Source organism: Oncorhynchus tshawytscha, linkage group LG26, assembly GCF_018296145.1.
Source record: "Oncorhynchus tshawytscha isolate Ot180627B linkage group LG26, Otsh_v2.0, whole genome shotgun sequence".
Classification (NCBI taxonomy): domain Eukaryota; kingdom Metazoa; phylum Chordata; class Actinopteri; order Salmoniformes; family Salmonidae; genus Oncorhynchus; species Oncorhynchus tshawytscha.
In genome coordinates, this window is record NC_056454.1 from 15,487,078 (window position 1) to 15,503,134 (window position 16,057).

General features: G+C 47.5%; 1 protein-coding gene across 8 annotated transcripts in view; it reads left to right on the plus strand.

Annotated features, from left to right (window-relative positions):
* The window catches only part of stxbp5l (syntaxin binding protein 5L), a 219,727-nt gene that overhangs the window by 166,407 nt on the left and 37,263 nt on the right, over positions 1–16,057 (plus strand). For all 8 annotated transcript variants that reach the window (XM_042306775.1, XM_042306778.1, XM_042306776.1 and 5 more), the window contains exons 8-18: positions 1,002–1,125; positions 3,651–3,726; positions 5,853–6,013; positions 6,569–6,641; positions 7,968–8,115; positions 8,253–8,320; positions 8,885–8,925; positions 10,701–10,915; positions 11,119–11,270; positions 11,554–11,679; positions 13,427–13,578. In XM_042306775.1, coding sequence (XP_042162709.1) covers positions 1,002–1,125; positions 3,651–3,726; positions 5,853–6,013; positions 6,569–6,641; positions 7,968–8,115; positions 8,253–8,320; positions 8,885–8,925; positions 10,701–10,915; positions 11,119–11,270; positions 11,554–11,679; positions 13,427–13,578 — 1,336 coding nt within the window. The remainder of the gene's footprint in view (positions 1–1,001; positions 1,126–3,650; positions 3,727–5,852; positions 6,014–6,568; positions 6,642–7,967; positions 8,116–8,252; positions 8,321–8,884; positions 8,926–10,700; positions 10,916–11,118; positions 11,271–11,553; positions 11,680–13,426; positions 13,579–16,057) is intronic.

The window sequence follows — 16,057 nt, forward strand, 5'->3', positions numbered from 1 at the left end:
TTTCTCCCTCCTTCCACGTTACCCTCCCTCCGTCCCTATACCCTTTACCTCTCTCTCTGTTTCTCCCTCCTTCCACGTTACCCTCCCTCCTTCCCTATACCCTTTACCTCTCTCTCTGTGTCTCCCTCCTTCCACGTTACCCTCCCTCTCTCCTTCGCTATACCCTTTACATCTCTCTCTGTTTCTCCCTCCTTCCACGTTACCCTCCCTCCTTCCCTATACTCTTCACCTCTCTCTCTGTTTCTCCCTCCTTCCACGTTACCCTCCCTCCTTCCCTATACCCTTTACCTCTCCCTCCTTCCCTATACCCTTTACCTCTCTCTCTGTGTCTCTCTCCTTCCCTATACCCTTTACCTCTCTCTCTGTTTCTCTCTCCTTCCCTATACCCTTTACCTCTCTTTCTGTTTCTCTCCTTTACCCTTTACCTCCCTCCTTCCCTATACCCTTTACCTCTCTCTCTCCCTCCTTCCCTATACCCTTTACTGTTTCTCTCTCTTCTGTGTTTCTCTCTCCTTCCCTATACCCTTTACCTCTCTCTCTGTTTCTCTCTCCTTCCCTATACCCTTTACCTCTCTCTCTGTTTCTCTCTCCTTCCCTATACCCTTTACCTCTCTCTCTGTTTCTCTCTCCTTCCCTATACCCTTTACCTCTCTCTCTGTGTCTCTCTCCTTCCCTATACCCTTTACCTCCCTCTCCTTCCCTATACCCTTTACCTCCCTCTCCTTCCCTATACCCTTTACCTCTCTCTCTGTTTCTCTCTCCTTCCCTATACCCTTTACCTCTCTCTCTGTTTCTCTCTCCTTCCCTATACCCTTTACCTCTCTCTCTGTGTCTCTCTCCTTCCCTATACCCTTTACCTCTCTCTCTGTTTCTCTCTCCTTCCCTATACCCTTTACCTCCCTCTCCTTCCCTATACCCTTTACCTCTCTCTCTGTGTCTCTCTCCTTCCCTATACCCTTTACCTCCCTCTCCTTCCCTATACCCTTTACCTCTCTCTCCAGGCTATCCATTCTGTGAGCTGGCATCACGAGGGGAAGCAGTTCATGTGCAGCCACTCAGATGGCAGCCTGACTATGTGGAACCTGAGAAACACAGCCAGGCCCATTCAGATCACCTACCCTCACGGTGAGGCACACGCACACACACACATAACCTCTGACCTAAGACCCTACAGCCCTGACCCCAACGTGGTGACACAGCACATGCGGTGGTCATTGAGGGGACGTTTGCGATGTAGATGGATTTGCGGATCTAGACACGAGCGAAAACACATGGCATCGATTGATAGTGCTTTAAATCATGAACCTTTGCTGCCGCTAACGTCAAGACACGTTACAGTGACTTGGTGAGTCCGTAGATTTTCCAAGGTCCTGAGCGTACACTCCGTCACCCAGCAGATGAATAGATGCCTCATCAGGTCAGATGTTCGCTGAATACTCTTTGAGGAGCTCTGATTGCAATGAGCAAGCTCTGCGTTTCTGCCACAGCCTTTGCTCTCTGACGCTGTGTCGGCGTGGTCTGTGTGTAGGCGGCACAGTTTGACCCTGTGACTTTCCTCATGAAAGACTCCACCAGACACTCAGGAAGGACACACCGTGTCTGTCTATCTGACTGCCTGTCACACTGGGGATGAGTAATAGGGACGGAATAGAGGACCGAAGATCTGTCTATCGGGACCATAGCTGTGTTAGTCTGATCGTCTTCATGGCTGTGGGTGGTTTGTGTATGATCGTGATGCCCGTCTTGGCCATGGGTGGTTGTCTCTGATGACCGCCGTGCCTGTGGGTGGCCCAGACCAGACGAACACATTCACAGTCATTCTGTGGGCTGTGGGCTAACTATCTCTCTCTGTTCTGGCTGACTCACTGAGACAGACAGGAAGGATTTTGCCAAGCAGCACTGTGGGAAGGAAGGGCACGATTGGCTGAAATATACTGTACATCGTTATCCTGCCATGTGAATTTAGTTTAGGCCTGGTGTTGGATCAGTCAGACATCACTTTGAGCTGTGTATAGGCCTGGTGTTGGATCAGTCAGACATCACTTTGAGCTGTGTATAGGCCTGGTGTTGGATCAGTCAGACATCACTTTGAGCAGTGTATAGGCCTGGTGTTAGATCAGTTAGACATCACTTTGAGCTGTGTATAGGCCTGGTGTTGGATCAGTCAGACATCACTTTGAGCTGTGTATAGGCCTGGTGTTAGATCAGTTAGACATCACTTTGAGCTGTGTATAGGCCTGGTGTTGGATCAGTCAGACATCACTTTGAGCTGTGTATAGGCCTGGTGTTGGATCAGTCAGACATCACTTTGAGCTGTGTATAGGCCTGGTGTTGGATCAGTCAGACATCACTTTGAGCTGTGTATAGGCCTGGTGTTGGATCAGTCAGACATCACTTTGAGCTGTGTATAGGCCTGGTGTTGGATCAGTCAGACATCACTTTGAGCTGTGTATAGGCCTGGTGTTAGATCAGTTAGACATCACTTTGAGCTGTGTATAGGCCTGGTGTTGGATCAGTCAGACATCACTTTGAGCTGTGTATAGGCCTGGTGTTGGATCAGTCAGACATCACTTTGAGCTGTGTATAGGCCTGGTGTTGGATCAGTCAGACATCACTTTGAGCTGTGTATAGGCCTGGTGTTAGATCAGTCAGACATCACTTTGAGCTGTGTATAGGCCTGGTGTTGGATCAGTCAGACATCACTTTGAGCTGTGTATAGGCCTGGTGTTGGATCAGTCAGACATCACTTTGAGCTGTGTATAGGCCTGGTGTTGGATCAGTCAGACATCACTTTGAGCTGTGTATAGGCCTGGTGTTAGATCAGTTAGACATCACTTTGAGCTGTGTATAGGCCTGGTGTTGGATCAGTCAGACATCACTTTGAGCTGTGTATAGGCCTGGTGTTGGATCAGTCAGACATCACTTTGAGCTGTGTATTGGCCTGGTGTTGGATCAGTCAGACATCACTTTGAGCTGTGTATAGGCCTAGTGTTGGATCAGTCTGACATCAATCAATCAATCAAATGTATTTATAAAGCCCTTCTTACATCAGCTGATGTCACAAAGTCCTATACAGAAACTCAGCCTAAAACCCCAAACAGCAAAGCAATGCAGATGTAGAAGCACCGTGTCTAGTCCTCTTCAGGCTGTGCCGGGTGAAGATTATAACAGTACATGGCCAAGATGTTCAAGTGTTCATAGATGACCAGCAGGGTCAAATAATAATAATCACAGTGGTTGTAGAGGGTGCAACAGGTCAGCACCTCAGGAGTAAATGTCAGTTGGCTTTTCATAGGCGATCATTCAGAGTTAGAGAGAGAGTTAGAGAGAGAGTTAGAGAGAGAGTTAGAGAGAGAGTTAGAGAGAGAGTTTAGTCATCATGACAGGTAGTCCTGAGGCATGGTCCTAGGGCTCAGGTCTTCCGAGAGAAGAGAAAGAGAGAGAGAGAGAGGAAGCATACTTAAATTCACACGGGACACTTGAATCCATTTCCAATTGCAGTTGGATTTGAAGAGAGACGGTGGTGAAGAAGCTTGGACAACAAAGTCATAACTATCTAATGATATGAGGATTAAAAACAACATAACTGGCTCATTTTGTTGATGTGCCCAACATGGCTTCCCCTTTTTTTTCCCCCCGTCTCCCCCCAGGGAAGATACTGAAGGACGGGAGGAAAGAGTCGTGTAAGCCCATCCTCAAGGTGGAATACAAGACCTCCAGGAACAGGTGAATACTCTGCCTCTCTTCATCTCATACACCTACCTACCCAACAGACCCCAGATCCCTCCATCCCACCCTGTGCTGTGCGAACCAACATGGCACTCTAGTGCCAGGCGAAGCTGGCTTGTGTTCTGTCAAATGAAATGTCTTTGCCATAACCACTTTTCATAAAGGTTGTTGCTTTCTATTCTATTTACCCTCAAATAGAGACATTTTCCCTATGATATTTCAAATTATTGCCAAGAGCAGTTCCCCTGTAGTGAAACATGTATTTGTCAAGTTTCCGATGTTTGTATTTGCCAAAAACTATTTTGATCACAGCGTGTTGTTCAGAAGTGAAACCTGGTAGGAACGAGCTCCAGATAGGTCTGAGTCACACGCTGGCTTTCAATCACAGAAAACAGTAGAAAATACAGGGAGCCTTTACCAGGGAGCTGTTAAGAAGCATTTCATCTCCAGACATGGGATTGATAGGTGCCTCTGAAGCAGAATTCCCTCTTGGCTTGATGCTCTGTGTTGACTGTTTGGAATGCATGATTGTTCCTAATTATCTCTTCCTATTTCTCCCTTCAGTGGCTCGTCAATTACAATGGAGGCTTGTAAATCATATAGTTGTAGTTGTGTATTAAAGAGCTAGATTGACAAGCAAAGGAAGCCCAGGTGCACCACTGAGACTGAGACAACACTTTAGACTGTGCCTTTCAGGGTGTGACCACGCTTTGTAATGCTGAGAGACAACAGCACAACGCTCTTGTTACTCACGGCCATGACCCTGACTTTGACGGGGGGGCGGTTGTTATCTTATGGCCATTATGACCGTGGGTGGTTTGTGTCTGATGGTCATTGTGACCGTGACCGTGGGTGGTTTGTGTCTGATGGTCATTGTGACCGTGACCGTGGGTGGTTTGTGTCTGATGGTCATTGTGACCGTGACCGTGGGTGGTTTGTGTCTGATGGTCATTGTGACCGTGACCGTGGGTGGTTTGTGTCTGATGGTCATTGTGACCGTGACTGTGGGTGGTTTGTGTCTGGTGGTCATTGTGACCGTGGGTGGTTTGTGTCTGATGGTCATTGTTACCGTGGGTTGTTTGTGTCTGATGGTCTTTGTGACCGTGACAGTTTGTGGTTGTGTCTGATGGTCTTTGTGACCGTGACAGTTTGTGGTTGTGTCTGATCTGGAGGACCGCCGGTGGTTGTGTCTGATGGTCATTGTGACCGTGGCCGTGGGTGGTTGTGTCTGATGGTCATTGTGACCGTGAGACCGTGTGTGGTTGTGTCTGATGGTCATTGTGACCGTGGCCGTGGGTGGTTGTGTCTGATGGTCATTGTGACCGTGACCGTGGGTGGTTGTGTCTGATGGTCTTTGTGACCGTGACGGTTTGTGGTTGTGTCTGATGGTCATTGTGACCGTGAGACCGTGTGTGCTCGTGTTTGATGACCGGTGTGACCGTCAGGTCTGTGGGTGGTTGTCTCTGACGGTCATCATGACCGTGGGTGGATTGTGTCTGATAATGACGCCCGTTGTGACCGTGGGTGGTTGTCTCTGATGACCGCTGTGCCCTTGAGCGGTTGTGTTAGTCTGGCCCAGACCAGACAAACACATTCCCAGTCATTCTGTGGGCTGTGGGCTCACTGTCTCTCTCTGTTCCCATGGAGTCACTGAGACAGACAGGAAGAATTATGCCAAGCAGCCCTGTGGGAAGGAAGGGCACCATTGGCTGAAATATACTGTACATCGTTATCCTGCCATGTGATTTTTTTATATTCCTCCATTAAGTATCTATATTATACTGTAGGTCTGATTAAATCTTTCACTTCTTTTAGACACTGTGATGTTTCTCCTAGTCTCATGGTTAAATGTGTTGGGAAGGCTTAGCTTGGATGGTGTGTCAGCGAACCATCAGCTGTCTGTCGTAAACAGGACATGATGTTTTTCATGATCATCCATGACAGCTTACTGTCCGTCTTTTGTGTGACAAGTTTGCGAACGCTCTCGTGACCAATCATCCTATGTTATACCGACATTGAATATTTCCTGGATTCCATAGCGACACTTGATCACTCCGTCATGATATTGACATATGATCACAATAATGTCAGTCCTTAAGACCTGTTTGTCTTTGTTTCCACAGCAGTGAGCCCTATGTCATCTTCTCTGGGGGTCTGTCATATGACAAGTCCGGTGGAAGGAGGCCCACCCTGACCATCATGCACGGCAAGGCCATCACAGTGCTGGAGATGGACCACCCTATCGTAGAGTTCCTAGTACTCTGTGACACCCCATACTCCAACGGTGAGGGAAGGGATGGGGGGGGGGTGGAGGTCAGTAGGTTGGGTTTGAAAGATGGAGTAAAAGCCCCCCCCTGCTCCAGTTTCTGGACATGCTGTTTTCGACTCTCTCTCTCTCTCTCTCTCTCTCACTGGCCCTCTCTCTTTCACTGGCCCTCTCTCTTTCACTGGCCCTCTTTCTTTCACTCACTTGCTGACTCTTACTCTGTCTCTGTCTCTGTCTCTGTCTCTCTCTCTGTCTCTCTCTCTCTCTCTCTCTCCATGATAATTAGTCTAATTTGAGTCAAAGGTGTGATGGTAATGAGTGCCTCTGTGAGACCTTAAATTACTATATCTGCTCTCTCTCTGTCACATACCTGGGAGAGCAGAGGAACAGGGACTTCAGTACAAAGTACACACGCTCGCGCACACACACGTGCCCATTCATATATTTACATTTCTATTTGAAGTATTGGAGTGAAGGATTTCCACCGTATTACGTTCCCTGTGTCTACTACATCTATTGGTTCTGTGTATGAATGTAATTCACTACTCTGCATATCTATGTGACTGTCTACAGAGGTCCAGGATCCTTATGCGGTGGTTGTGCTTTTAGAAAAGGACTTCATCGTGGTGGATCTGACACAGAGCAAGTATGTACGACACACACGCACACACGCACACTCGCACACACGCACACACACACACACACACACACACACACACACACACACACACACACACACACACACACACACACACACACACACACACACACACACACACCTTCCTGCAGTGCAGTGAGGTGTCCTGCTGTGGTCCAGAGGGGAGCAGACTGTCACCTCCTGATGTGACTCGATGTGACAGGAGGGGTAACAGCCCTCTAACACCACGTAACAGCTATAAGAGTCCCAAACAGCATCAATGGATTTAAACATAGACACACTATCGGCACATTCCATTGGCTGATTAAGAGAGAGGGTTACAGATGGCCATTAAAACAAAGAAAATAAACGAACACAGACACATACACACACACACACACACACACAACACACATCCACCCAAATGTGTCACATTGCCTTGAGAGAACCTTAGTCCCCTGCCACTCCGGTCAGCTGTCTGTCACTAACGTGTCATCATCACTCAGGAAGCAGGACAAAGACCATGTCACTGTGACACCGTCACACCTATGTCCACTGCTCTTCTTAAAATAGCCTCCTTGATGACACTCTCTGTCGATGATACATCAGCCCTATGATGGAGGGAGCTGAAGGAGGGACAGGGACGTCCAAGCTAGTTATCAGTAGCTGTGTTAACATTATAAGGATGTTGATAAGAAACACTAATTGGACAATAAGGTGCTGGGAAGAACATAAGTGGTGACCTGGGTGAGGTTATCTCCCTGCAAAAAAATACCCATTAGATATACACTACAAAACATTAGGACCACCTGCTCTTTCTATGAATCCAGGTGAACGCTAGGATCCCTTATTGATGTCACTTGTTAAATCCACTTCGGTCAGTGTCGATGAAGGGGAGGAGTAGTGGGTGCCTGGCGCACCGGTTTGTGTCAAGAACTGCAACGCTGCTGGGTTTTTCCACGCTCAACAGTTTCCCGTGTGTGTCAAGAATGGTCTAAAGTAACACCCAAAGGACATCCAGCCAACTTGACACAACTGTGGGAAGTGTTGGAGTCAACATGGGGCCAGCATCCCGGTGGAACGCTTTCGACACCTTGTAGAGTCCACGCCGCAAGCAATTGAGGCTGTTTCTGAGGTCAACTCAATATCAGAAAGGTGTTCTTAATGTTTTGTCCACTCAGTGTACATGAACTGCAATACTCAGAGCAGTGTACCTTTGGCTTCTTTGCTATTTAGATATTTTGGTGATGACGTTCTGTAGCAGTCACAGACGTCCACGTCTCCCTGGTGAGAACTCTACATGTACGCTATAACAGTTCCCTCTCCCTTCTGCAGCTTCCCCATCTTTGAGAACCCCTACCCAATGGACATCCACGAGTCTCCTGTCACCTGTACGGCTTACTTCGCTGAGTGCCCTCCTGACATCATCCCCATCCTCTACTCCATAGGGGCCAAGCAGAAGAAGACTGGCTACAGCCACAAGGTACGCTACAGGTCATAGGTCAGACAATGACAAGGTGGCTGAAGCAACAAACAAAAAAACTCAATTACGTCCTGCATTTTTCAGTTCATGACCTGCTGTTTCTTACAATCCATGACCACCTGTTTAATTGATGACAGGAGTGGCCAGTGAGCGGTGGCACATGGACACTAGGCTCACAAACCTACCCAGAGATCATCGTCACAGGGTAAGTCAGTGGGTTCCATGCTGTTGGATGGAGACTTGTTTTTTTTTTTTGAAAGCTTGGCCACTGGGCACACACTCGTTGAAACAACGTCGTTTCCACGTCATTTCAATGAAAGGACCTGGAACCAATGTGGAATACGCGTAGAATTGACATCTGTTCCCAGTAGGTGTGAACAAACATTGAGTCACTGGTTCTATTTATTCAGACAGGATGTAGTAAAGTTTTCCTCTGGTGTTTATCATTGGTAGAAGCATTAGTGTGGGAATGTTTCATTCTGCTACAGTTTTAGAAATGGACTGTGCTCTTGACCTCTTTCCCTGTCTTTGATCTTGACCTCTTTCCCTGTCTTTGATCTTGACCTCTTTCCCTGTCTTTGATCTTGACCTCTTTCCCTGTCTTTGATCTTGACCTCTTTCCCTGTCTGTGATCTTGACCTCTTTCCCTGTCTTTGATCTTGACCTCTTTCCCTGTCTTTGATCTTGACCTCTTTCCCTGTCTTTGATCTTGACCTCTTTCCCTGTCTGTGATCTTGACCTCTTTCCCTGTCTTTGATCCTTTCTGCAGACATGCAGACGGAACCGTAAAGTTTTGGGACGCCTCTGCTAGTAAGTTCTCTCCCTCCACCCTCTCTTACGCTGAATGTCGGCAATAATCTCTAAGACGTGTCGTGTACGATTACATAACGTGGTGGGGTAGTAGAGTAAAGTCAAGTCAAGTAGGCGGTGCTTACTCTTGTCCTGTTTCGCGTATGGGTGACCTGTACAAGTGCGAAGTGGAAGTGTATTTTTGTTTGCCTTTCCGACACCCCTGAGACACCCTCGGAGAGTGTGGGTCATGGGCAGGGATCAGCCATTATTGACGCAATTAGGGTTAAGTGCCTTGCTCAAGGGCAGATCGGCAGATTTTTCACCTAGTCAGCGCAGGAATTTCGAACGAGCAACCTTTCGGTTACTGGCCCAATGCTATTACCGCTAGGCTATCCGTCGCCCCATAATAACTACATTCATCCATTTATAAACGGCCTCTCACTGTCAACTGCGTTTATTTTCAGCAAACTTAACATGTGTAAATATTTGTATGAACATAACAAGATTCAACAACTGAGACATAAACTGAACAAGTGCCACAGACATGTGACTAACAGAAATGGAATAATGTGTCCCTGAACAAAGGGGGGGTCAAAATGAAAAGTATCAGTCAGTACCTGGTGTGGCCACCAGCTGCATTAAGTACTGCAGTGCATCTCCTCATGGACGGCACCAGATTTGCCAGTTATTGCTGTGAGATGTTATCCCACTCTTCCACCAAGGCACCTGCAAGTTCCCAGACATTTCTGGGGGGAATGGCCCTAGCCCTCACCCTCCAATCCAACAGGTCCCAGATGTGCTCGATGGGATTGAGATCTGGGGTCTTTGCTGGCCATGGCAGAATACTGACATTCCTGTCTTGCTGGAAATCACACACAGAACGAGCAGTATGGCTGGTGGCATTGTCATGCTGGAGGGTCATGTCAGGGTGAGCCTGCAGGAAGAGTACCACATGAGGGAGGAGGTTGTCTTCCCTGTAACACACAGCATTGAGATTGTTGCAATGACAACAAGCTCAGTCTGATGATGCTGTGACACACCGCCCCAGACCATGACGGACCCTCCACCTCCAAATCGATCACACTCCAGAGTACAGGCCTCAGTGTAACGCTCATTCCTTCGACGATAAATGCGAATCCGACCATCACCCCTGGTGAGACAAAACCGCGACTCGTCAGAGAAGAGCACTTTTTACCAGTCCTGTCTGGTCTAGTGACGGTGGGTTGTTGTCATCCTGTACCTGTCCCGAAGGTGTGATGTTCGGATGTACTGATCCTGTGCAGGTGTTGTTACACGTGGTCTGCCACTGCGAGGACGATTAGCTGTCTGTCCTGTCTCCCTGTAGCGCTGTCGTAGGCTTCTCACAGTACGGACATTGCAATTTATTGCCCTGGCCACATCTGCTGTCCTCATGCCTCCTTGCAGCATGCCTAAGGCACGTTCATGCAGATGAGCAGGGACCCTGGGCATCTTTCTTTTGGTGTTTTTCAGAGTCCGTAGAAAGGCCTCTTTAGTGTCCTACGTTTTCACAACTGTGACCTTAAATGCCTACCGTCTGTAAGTTGTTAGTGTCTTAACGACCGTTCCACAGGTACATGTTCATTAATTGTTTATGGTTCATTGAACAACCATGGGAAACAGTGTTTAAATCCTTTACAATGAAGATCTGAGAAGTTATTTGGATTTTTACATATACTGTAAACCCTATTCCCTTTAGGCCCTGGTCAAAAGTAGCGCACTACAAAGGGCCATTTGGAACGCAATCTATATACCTCCCTGTCTTGTGTGACCAGTTACACTGCAGATGCTGTACAAGCTGAAGACGTCTAAGGTGTTTGAGAAGCCCAAGGCGGGAGAGGGTCGGGCGGGCGAGCTGGTAGAGGAAGACCCCTACGCCGTTCAGATGGTCAGCTGGTGCCCACATAGCCGTCTCTTCTGTGTGGTGGGCATTTCTGCCCACGTCATCCTCTACCGGTTCAGCAAACACGACGCCAACACGCAGATAGTGGTGAGTGGATGAGAGACGTTTCCAAACCCGCTTCCCTAGTCATTTTACATTCCACAGTTGTTTTACCACCAGAACACCTGATTTTAACGTATAAAGGGCTTGAGGGTTAGTTGACTTGTTTAGTGAGGTATGCCAGTGAGTATGCTTGCTATATCAGTCCCAGCAAATCTCTGCATCTATGTGTGTGTGCATGTGTTTGACAGTCACTAGAGGTGCGCCTGCAGTTTGATTCAGAGGACGTCATCTCCCCGTCAGAGGCAGAGAACAACCCGTGTTTCTCGGACCCCAGTTCCCACTCCCCCCAGCCGCCCGGTAGCCCTGGCAGTGGCACACAGGACAGCCTCCCCTGCCTCAAGTGAGTCCCTCCTGTCAGCCACCTCAACTGGCTCCACTGGAAAAACCCGATTTACGCAGAGTTCCTAAGAAAATGCAGACGATATATTGAACAACAGCGTCCGGACGAGTGAATCGATGTGCATCACACGTCCAATCTCTCCCTTTCTCCTTCTAACTCTCAAGCTCCCCTCGCTCTTAACAATCTCCTTCAACTCTCTTTCTATCTCTACCTCTACCGTTTTCCCCTCCTCCCTCCCCCTTTCCCTCCATCCTCTCCCTCCCCGTCCTGCTCTGTATGTCAGGGTGAAGAGTCGCCCAGTGCGGATGCCCCCGGGGTACCAGGCTGAGATGGTGGTGCAGCTGCAGTGGGTGGATGGAGAGCCCCCCCAGCAGATCACCAGCCTGGACATCAACTCTGCCTACGGCCTGTGAGTGACCCTGTACTCTCTATGTGTCTCAGTGCCCTGACTACCTTTCACTTCCACGCTCACACCATCCATCTCTCACTCTCTTTCTCCAGCTCTCGCTTCATCTCTACCCCTCCACTCCATGTCTGTTCCCTGCTCTTTCATGTTCCCGCCTTCCCTTTCCCTCTATCGCTCTCTGTCTTTCTTTCTCTCTGTCTATCTGTATCACACAATCCAGATTTTTTTTTACACCCCCCCCGCCACACTCTCTCTATCTCCCCGTATTTCCCTCTCTCGTACCTCCTCTCTCCCTCTTTGTGTCTCTCTCTCTGTCTGAGCTGCGCCTCTTGATTGTTGTCAGGCTTCTTTTGTCTTCAAAGTGATTCACATCATATCCTTCTCATTTTCCACCTCTCAAGCAAAACACTGTTTTATTCATCAGCCCAGCTACTATTTTCTAATAAATGGAATAAAGTATTCGCCTAAATACACAGCATGAAATGAATGTTATTTTTCTGCTTCACCCGGATACATTTTTCATAACACTCAGTTCCCATCTATGATTCAAGTGTAGCAGAGGGAAACGGTAATCAGTAAAACATGATTAAAAGGTAGAAAATGCAGCTTGTATGGTTTGCTGGGAAGATAACCTGCTTTGACAGAGGAGAGAATCTAAGTTTGCTCTTTCTCTACAGTTAATCAATAGACAGCCTCAAGGCCATTTACAAACTTCTGTTCTGAATGGCAGAGTTGGTCGAAAAATCCGATAAATTCGCAGCTCTTTAAAAAAAAAAGAGTCTACATTACTGGGGGAATACACGGAAAAGGTCACTAACCTTACCCCTGAGAAGCTATTAACATTTTCAAGTGTGTTTGAGTCATCTCTTCCGTGTGTCTTCCCCAGGCGCTTTTAGGCCTACACTCAACACACACACCCTGGGGATATGTTACAGTGGTATTTAGAAGCAATATGTTGAGCCGGATTCCAAGTGATGTTGGTTCTAGTGTGGACATTGTAACGTTGGTCGCATGCTGAAGTTGTTTTCTGGAACTGGAATGACAGGTAGTCTAGCCGTTAGAACATTGGGCTTTCGGTTGCTGGTTTGAGTCCCTGCGCCAACAAGGTGAAAAGTCTGGCGAAGTGCCCTTGAGCAAGGCACTTAACCCTAATTGCTCCAGGGTCCCCTTTGATAATGGCAGAGCCTGGCCGTGAACCCACTCTCTGAGTTGGGATATGCAAAAAGAAGATATCCAATCCACATGTGTATTAAGACACACTTGTACATGTGTGAAATGGGACAAATATAAGCACCCGCCAAAGTATTATTATAAGTCTTCCTACAGTATTTCAGGCATGCTGTTGATTGGCAATGTAGTATTGGTATGCTGGTCATCATGCTTCTCAGTACACAGGGATGTTGTTGCCACAATACAGGAAATTGTGGGGGAAACGTACCACTTTCCATTTTCAGTGATTTCATGTGTAAGAATCCCTGATGTAATCTCTGATTCTGTGATCTCTGAATAATGTATGTATGGGAAAAGATGCCTTGTATTTTTTTGTGTGTTTCCTGAACAGACGAGCTTCTGGTAAATTGTATTATACTATAGATAGGAATTATTTTTCAGGCTATGGGTTTCAAACCTCAGGTTTCTCTCTCCGTTTTCTCCCTTCAGTTTCACACTAACTAGGTAGTGGCTGGTTCTCACGCTCTTCTCCTCTGTGTGTGTGTGTGTGTGTGTGTGTGTGTGTGTGTGTGTGTGTCAGCCTAGCGTTTGGGAACTGTAATGGTCTAACGGTGGTGGACTTCCTTCAGAAGACGATCCTGATGTGTATGGGCACACTGGACCTGTACGGAGCTGCAGACCCCTACCAACGACTCACACGCTCCCCACGCAAGAACAGACAGTCCACCTCAGGTAGGGGAACACCCACACCCCGTGTTCCACACACACACACACACACACACACACACACACACACACACACACACACACACACACACACACACACACACACACACACACACACACACACATACACACACACACACATACATATATACAAACTCATATGCACATTAACATAAACACATGTATTGGTATGTTTGCGCACACAGACATACAGTGCATTCGGGAAGTATGCAGACCCCTTGACTTTTTCAACATCTTGTTACCTTACTGCCTTGTTCTAAAATTGATTTTCTTGGCAATCGACACAGAATACCCCATAATGACGAAGCAAAACAGGTTTTTGGACATGTTTGCAAATGTATAAAAAAAAAAAAAACAGGAATAGCTTATTTATTTAACTATTCAGACCCTTTTCTGTGAGACTCGAAAAATTGAGCTCAGTTGCACCCTGTTTCCATTGATCATCCTTGAGATGTTTCTCCAACTTGATTGGAGTCCACCAGTGGTAAATTCAATTGATTGGACATGATTTGGAAAGGCAAACACCTGTCTATAGAAGGTCCCACAGTTGACAGTGCATGTCAGAGCAAAAACCAAGCCATGAGGTAGAAGGAATTGTCCGTAGAGCTCCGAGACAGGATTATGTCGAGGCACAGATCTGGGAAAAGCTACCAAAATATTTTTGCAGCTTTGAAGGTCCTCAAGAACACAGTGACCTCCATCATTCTTAAATGAATGTGTTTGGAATCACCAAGACTCTTCCTAGAATCTGTCCGCCCGGGCAACCTGAGCAATTGGAGAAAAGGGCCTTGGTCAGGGAAGTGACCAATAACCCAATGGTCACTCTGACAGAGCTCCAGAGTTCCTCTGTGGAGATGGGAGAACCTTCCAAAAGGACAACCATCTCTGCAGCACTCCACCAATCAGGCCTTTATGGTAGAGTGGCCAGACGGAAGCCACTCCTCAGTAAAAGGCACATGACAGCCCGCTTGGAGTTTGCCAAAAGGCACCTAAAGGACTCTCAGACCATGAGAAACAAGATTCTCTGGTCTGATGAAACCAAGATTGAACTCTTTGGCCTGAATGCCAAGCGTCACACCTGGAGGAAACCTGGCACTATCCCTACGGTGAAGCATGGGGGTGGCAGCATCATGCTGTGGGGATGTTTTTCAGCGGCAGGGAATGGGAGACAAGCTTGAGGGAAAGATGAACAGAGCAAAGTACAGAGAGATCCATGATTAAAACCTGCTCCAGAGCGCTCAGGATCTCAGACTGGGGCAAAGGTTCACCTTCCAACAGGACAACAACCCTAAGCACACAGTCAAGACAACGCAGGAGTAGTTTTGGGAAAGTCTCTGAATGTCCTTGAGTGTCCCAGCCAGAGCCCAGACTTGAACCCGATCGAACACCTCTGGAGGGACCTGAAAATAACTGTGCAGCAATGCTCCCCATCCAACCTGACAGAGCTTGAGAGGATCTGCAGAGAAGAATGGGAGAAACTCCCAAAATACAGGTGTGTCAAGCTTGTAGCATCATACCCAAGAAGTCTCAAGGCTGTAATCACTGCCAAAGGTTATTCAACAAAGTACTGAGTAATGGGTCTGAATACTTATGTAACGTAACAAAATGTGTAAAAATTGGTCTGAATACTTTCAGAATGCACTGTATCAACAATTCTCTCTCTCTCTCTCTCTCTCTCTGTCTCTGTCTGTCTCTCTCTCTCACACACACCTTTTCTTTTGCATTCGTTACGACCGTAGTCTCCAATTCTGTCTCTCTATCTTATCTGTCCATTCCTTCTCGTTCCTGTCTCTTTTCCTAACCTCTCTGTATCCCTACAGTACAGACTACATACAGTACATGTGCAAAATTTTAAAAAACACACACAACTGTTCACAAACAGCCACAGGAGGTGCATGTGACAGGCTGCATTCCGCGGGAGCATCATGTGCATGTTGTGGTTCTTTCTGTTAGTCCGGCTTCAGCACTACTCTAAGATAAGTCACAGAAGCTTTCCTGAGACTGACACCCTTCTGAGTACTACTAATCTGGACCGGTGCCGGTACACCCTGTGACTACATCACACCTCCCAGCCCCCTCCACCCTCCCCCTACACACACATGCGTATGCACATGCCTGCAGACCCACAGACGGACACAGATGCAGTGCCCTGGCCGTCGGTCCATTTTCTGAGGAAAACCCACAAGAACTTAAAAGTAGAGAAAAGGTTGAGAATAACTTTGGAGGCATAACCTTTGTATTGTTTTCCTGAAGGACAGTTCAATGTACGTTTTAAACCCTCCTCGCGCTCTTGGAAAGGCTTTTTTATCGTGTGAAAACTCCCACAAGTACACCTGAAGAAGCCTTCCATGTATTCAGGACTTTGTTTGGCAGCGGTGGAGGTAGGAGGAGGATGACTCTGGGCTTTGAGTCCTTCTCTCCTTTGGTGTTGCGCAAGAGCTTTTATAGAGCGACGGGACTATTC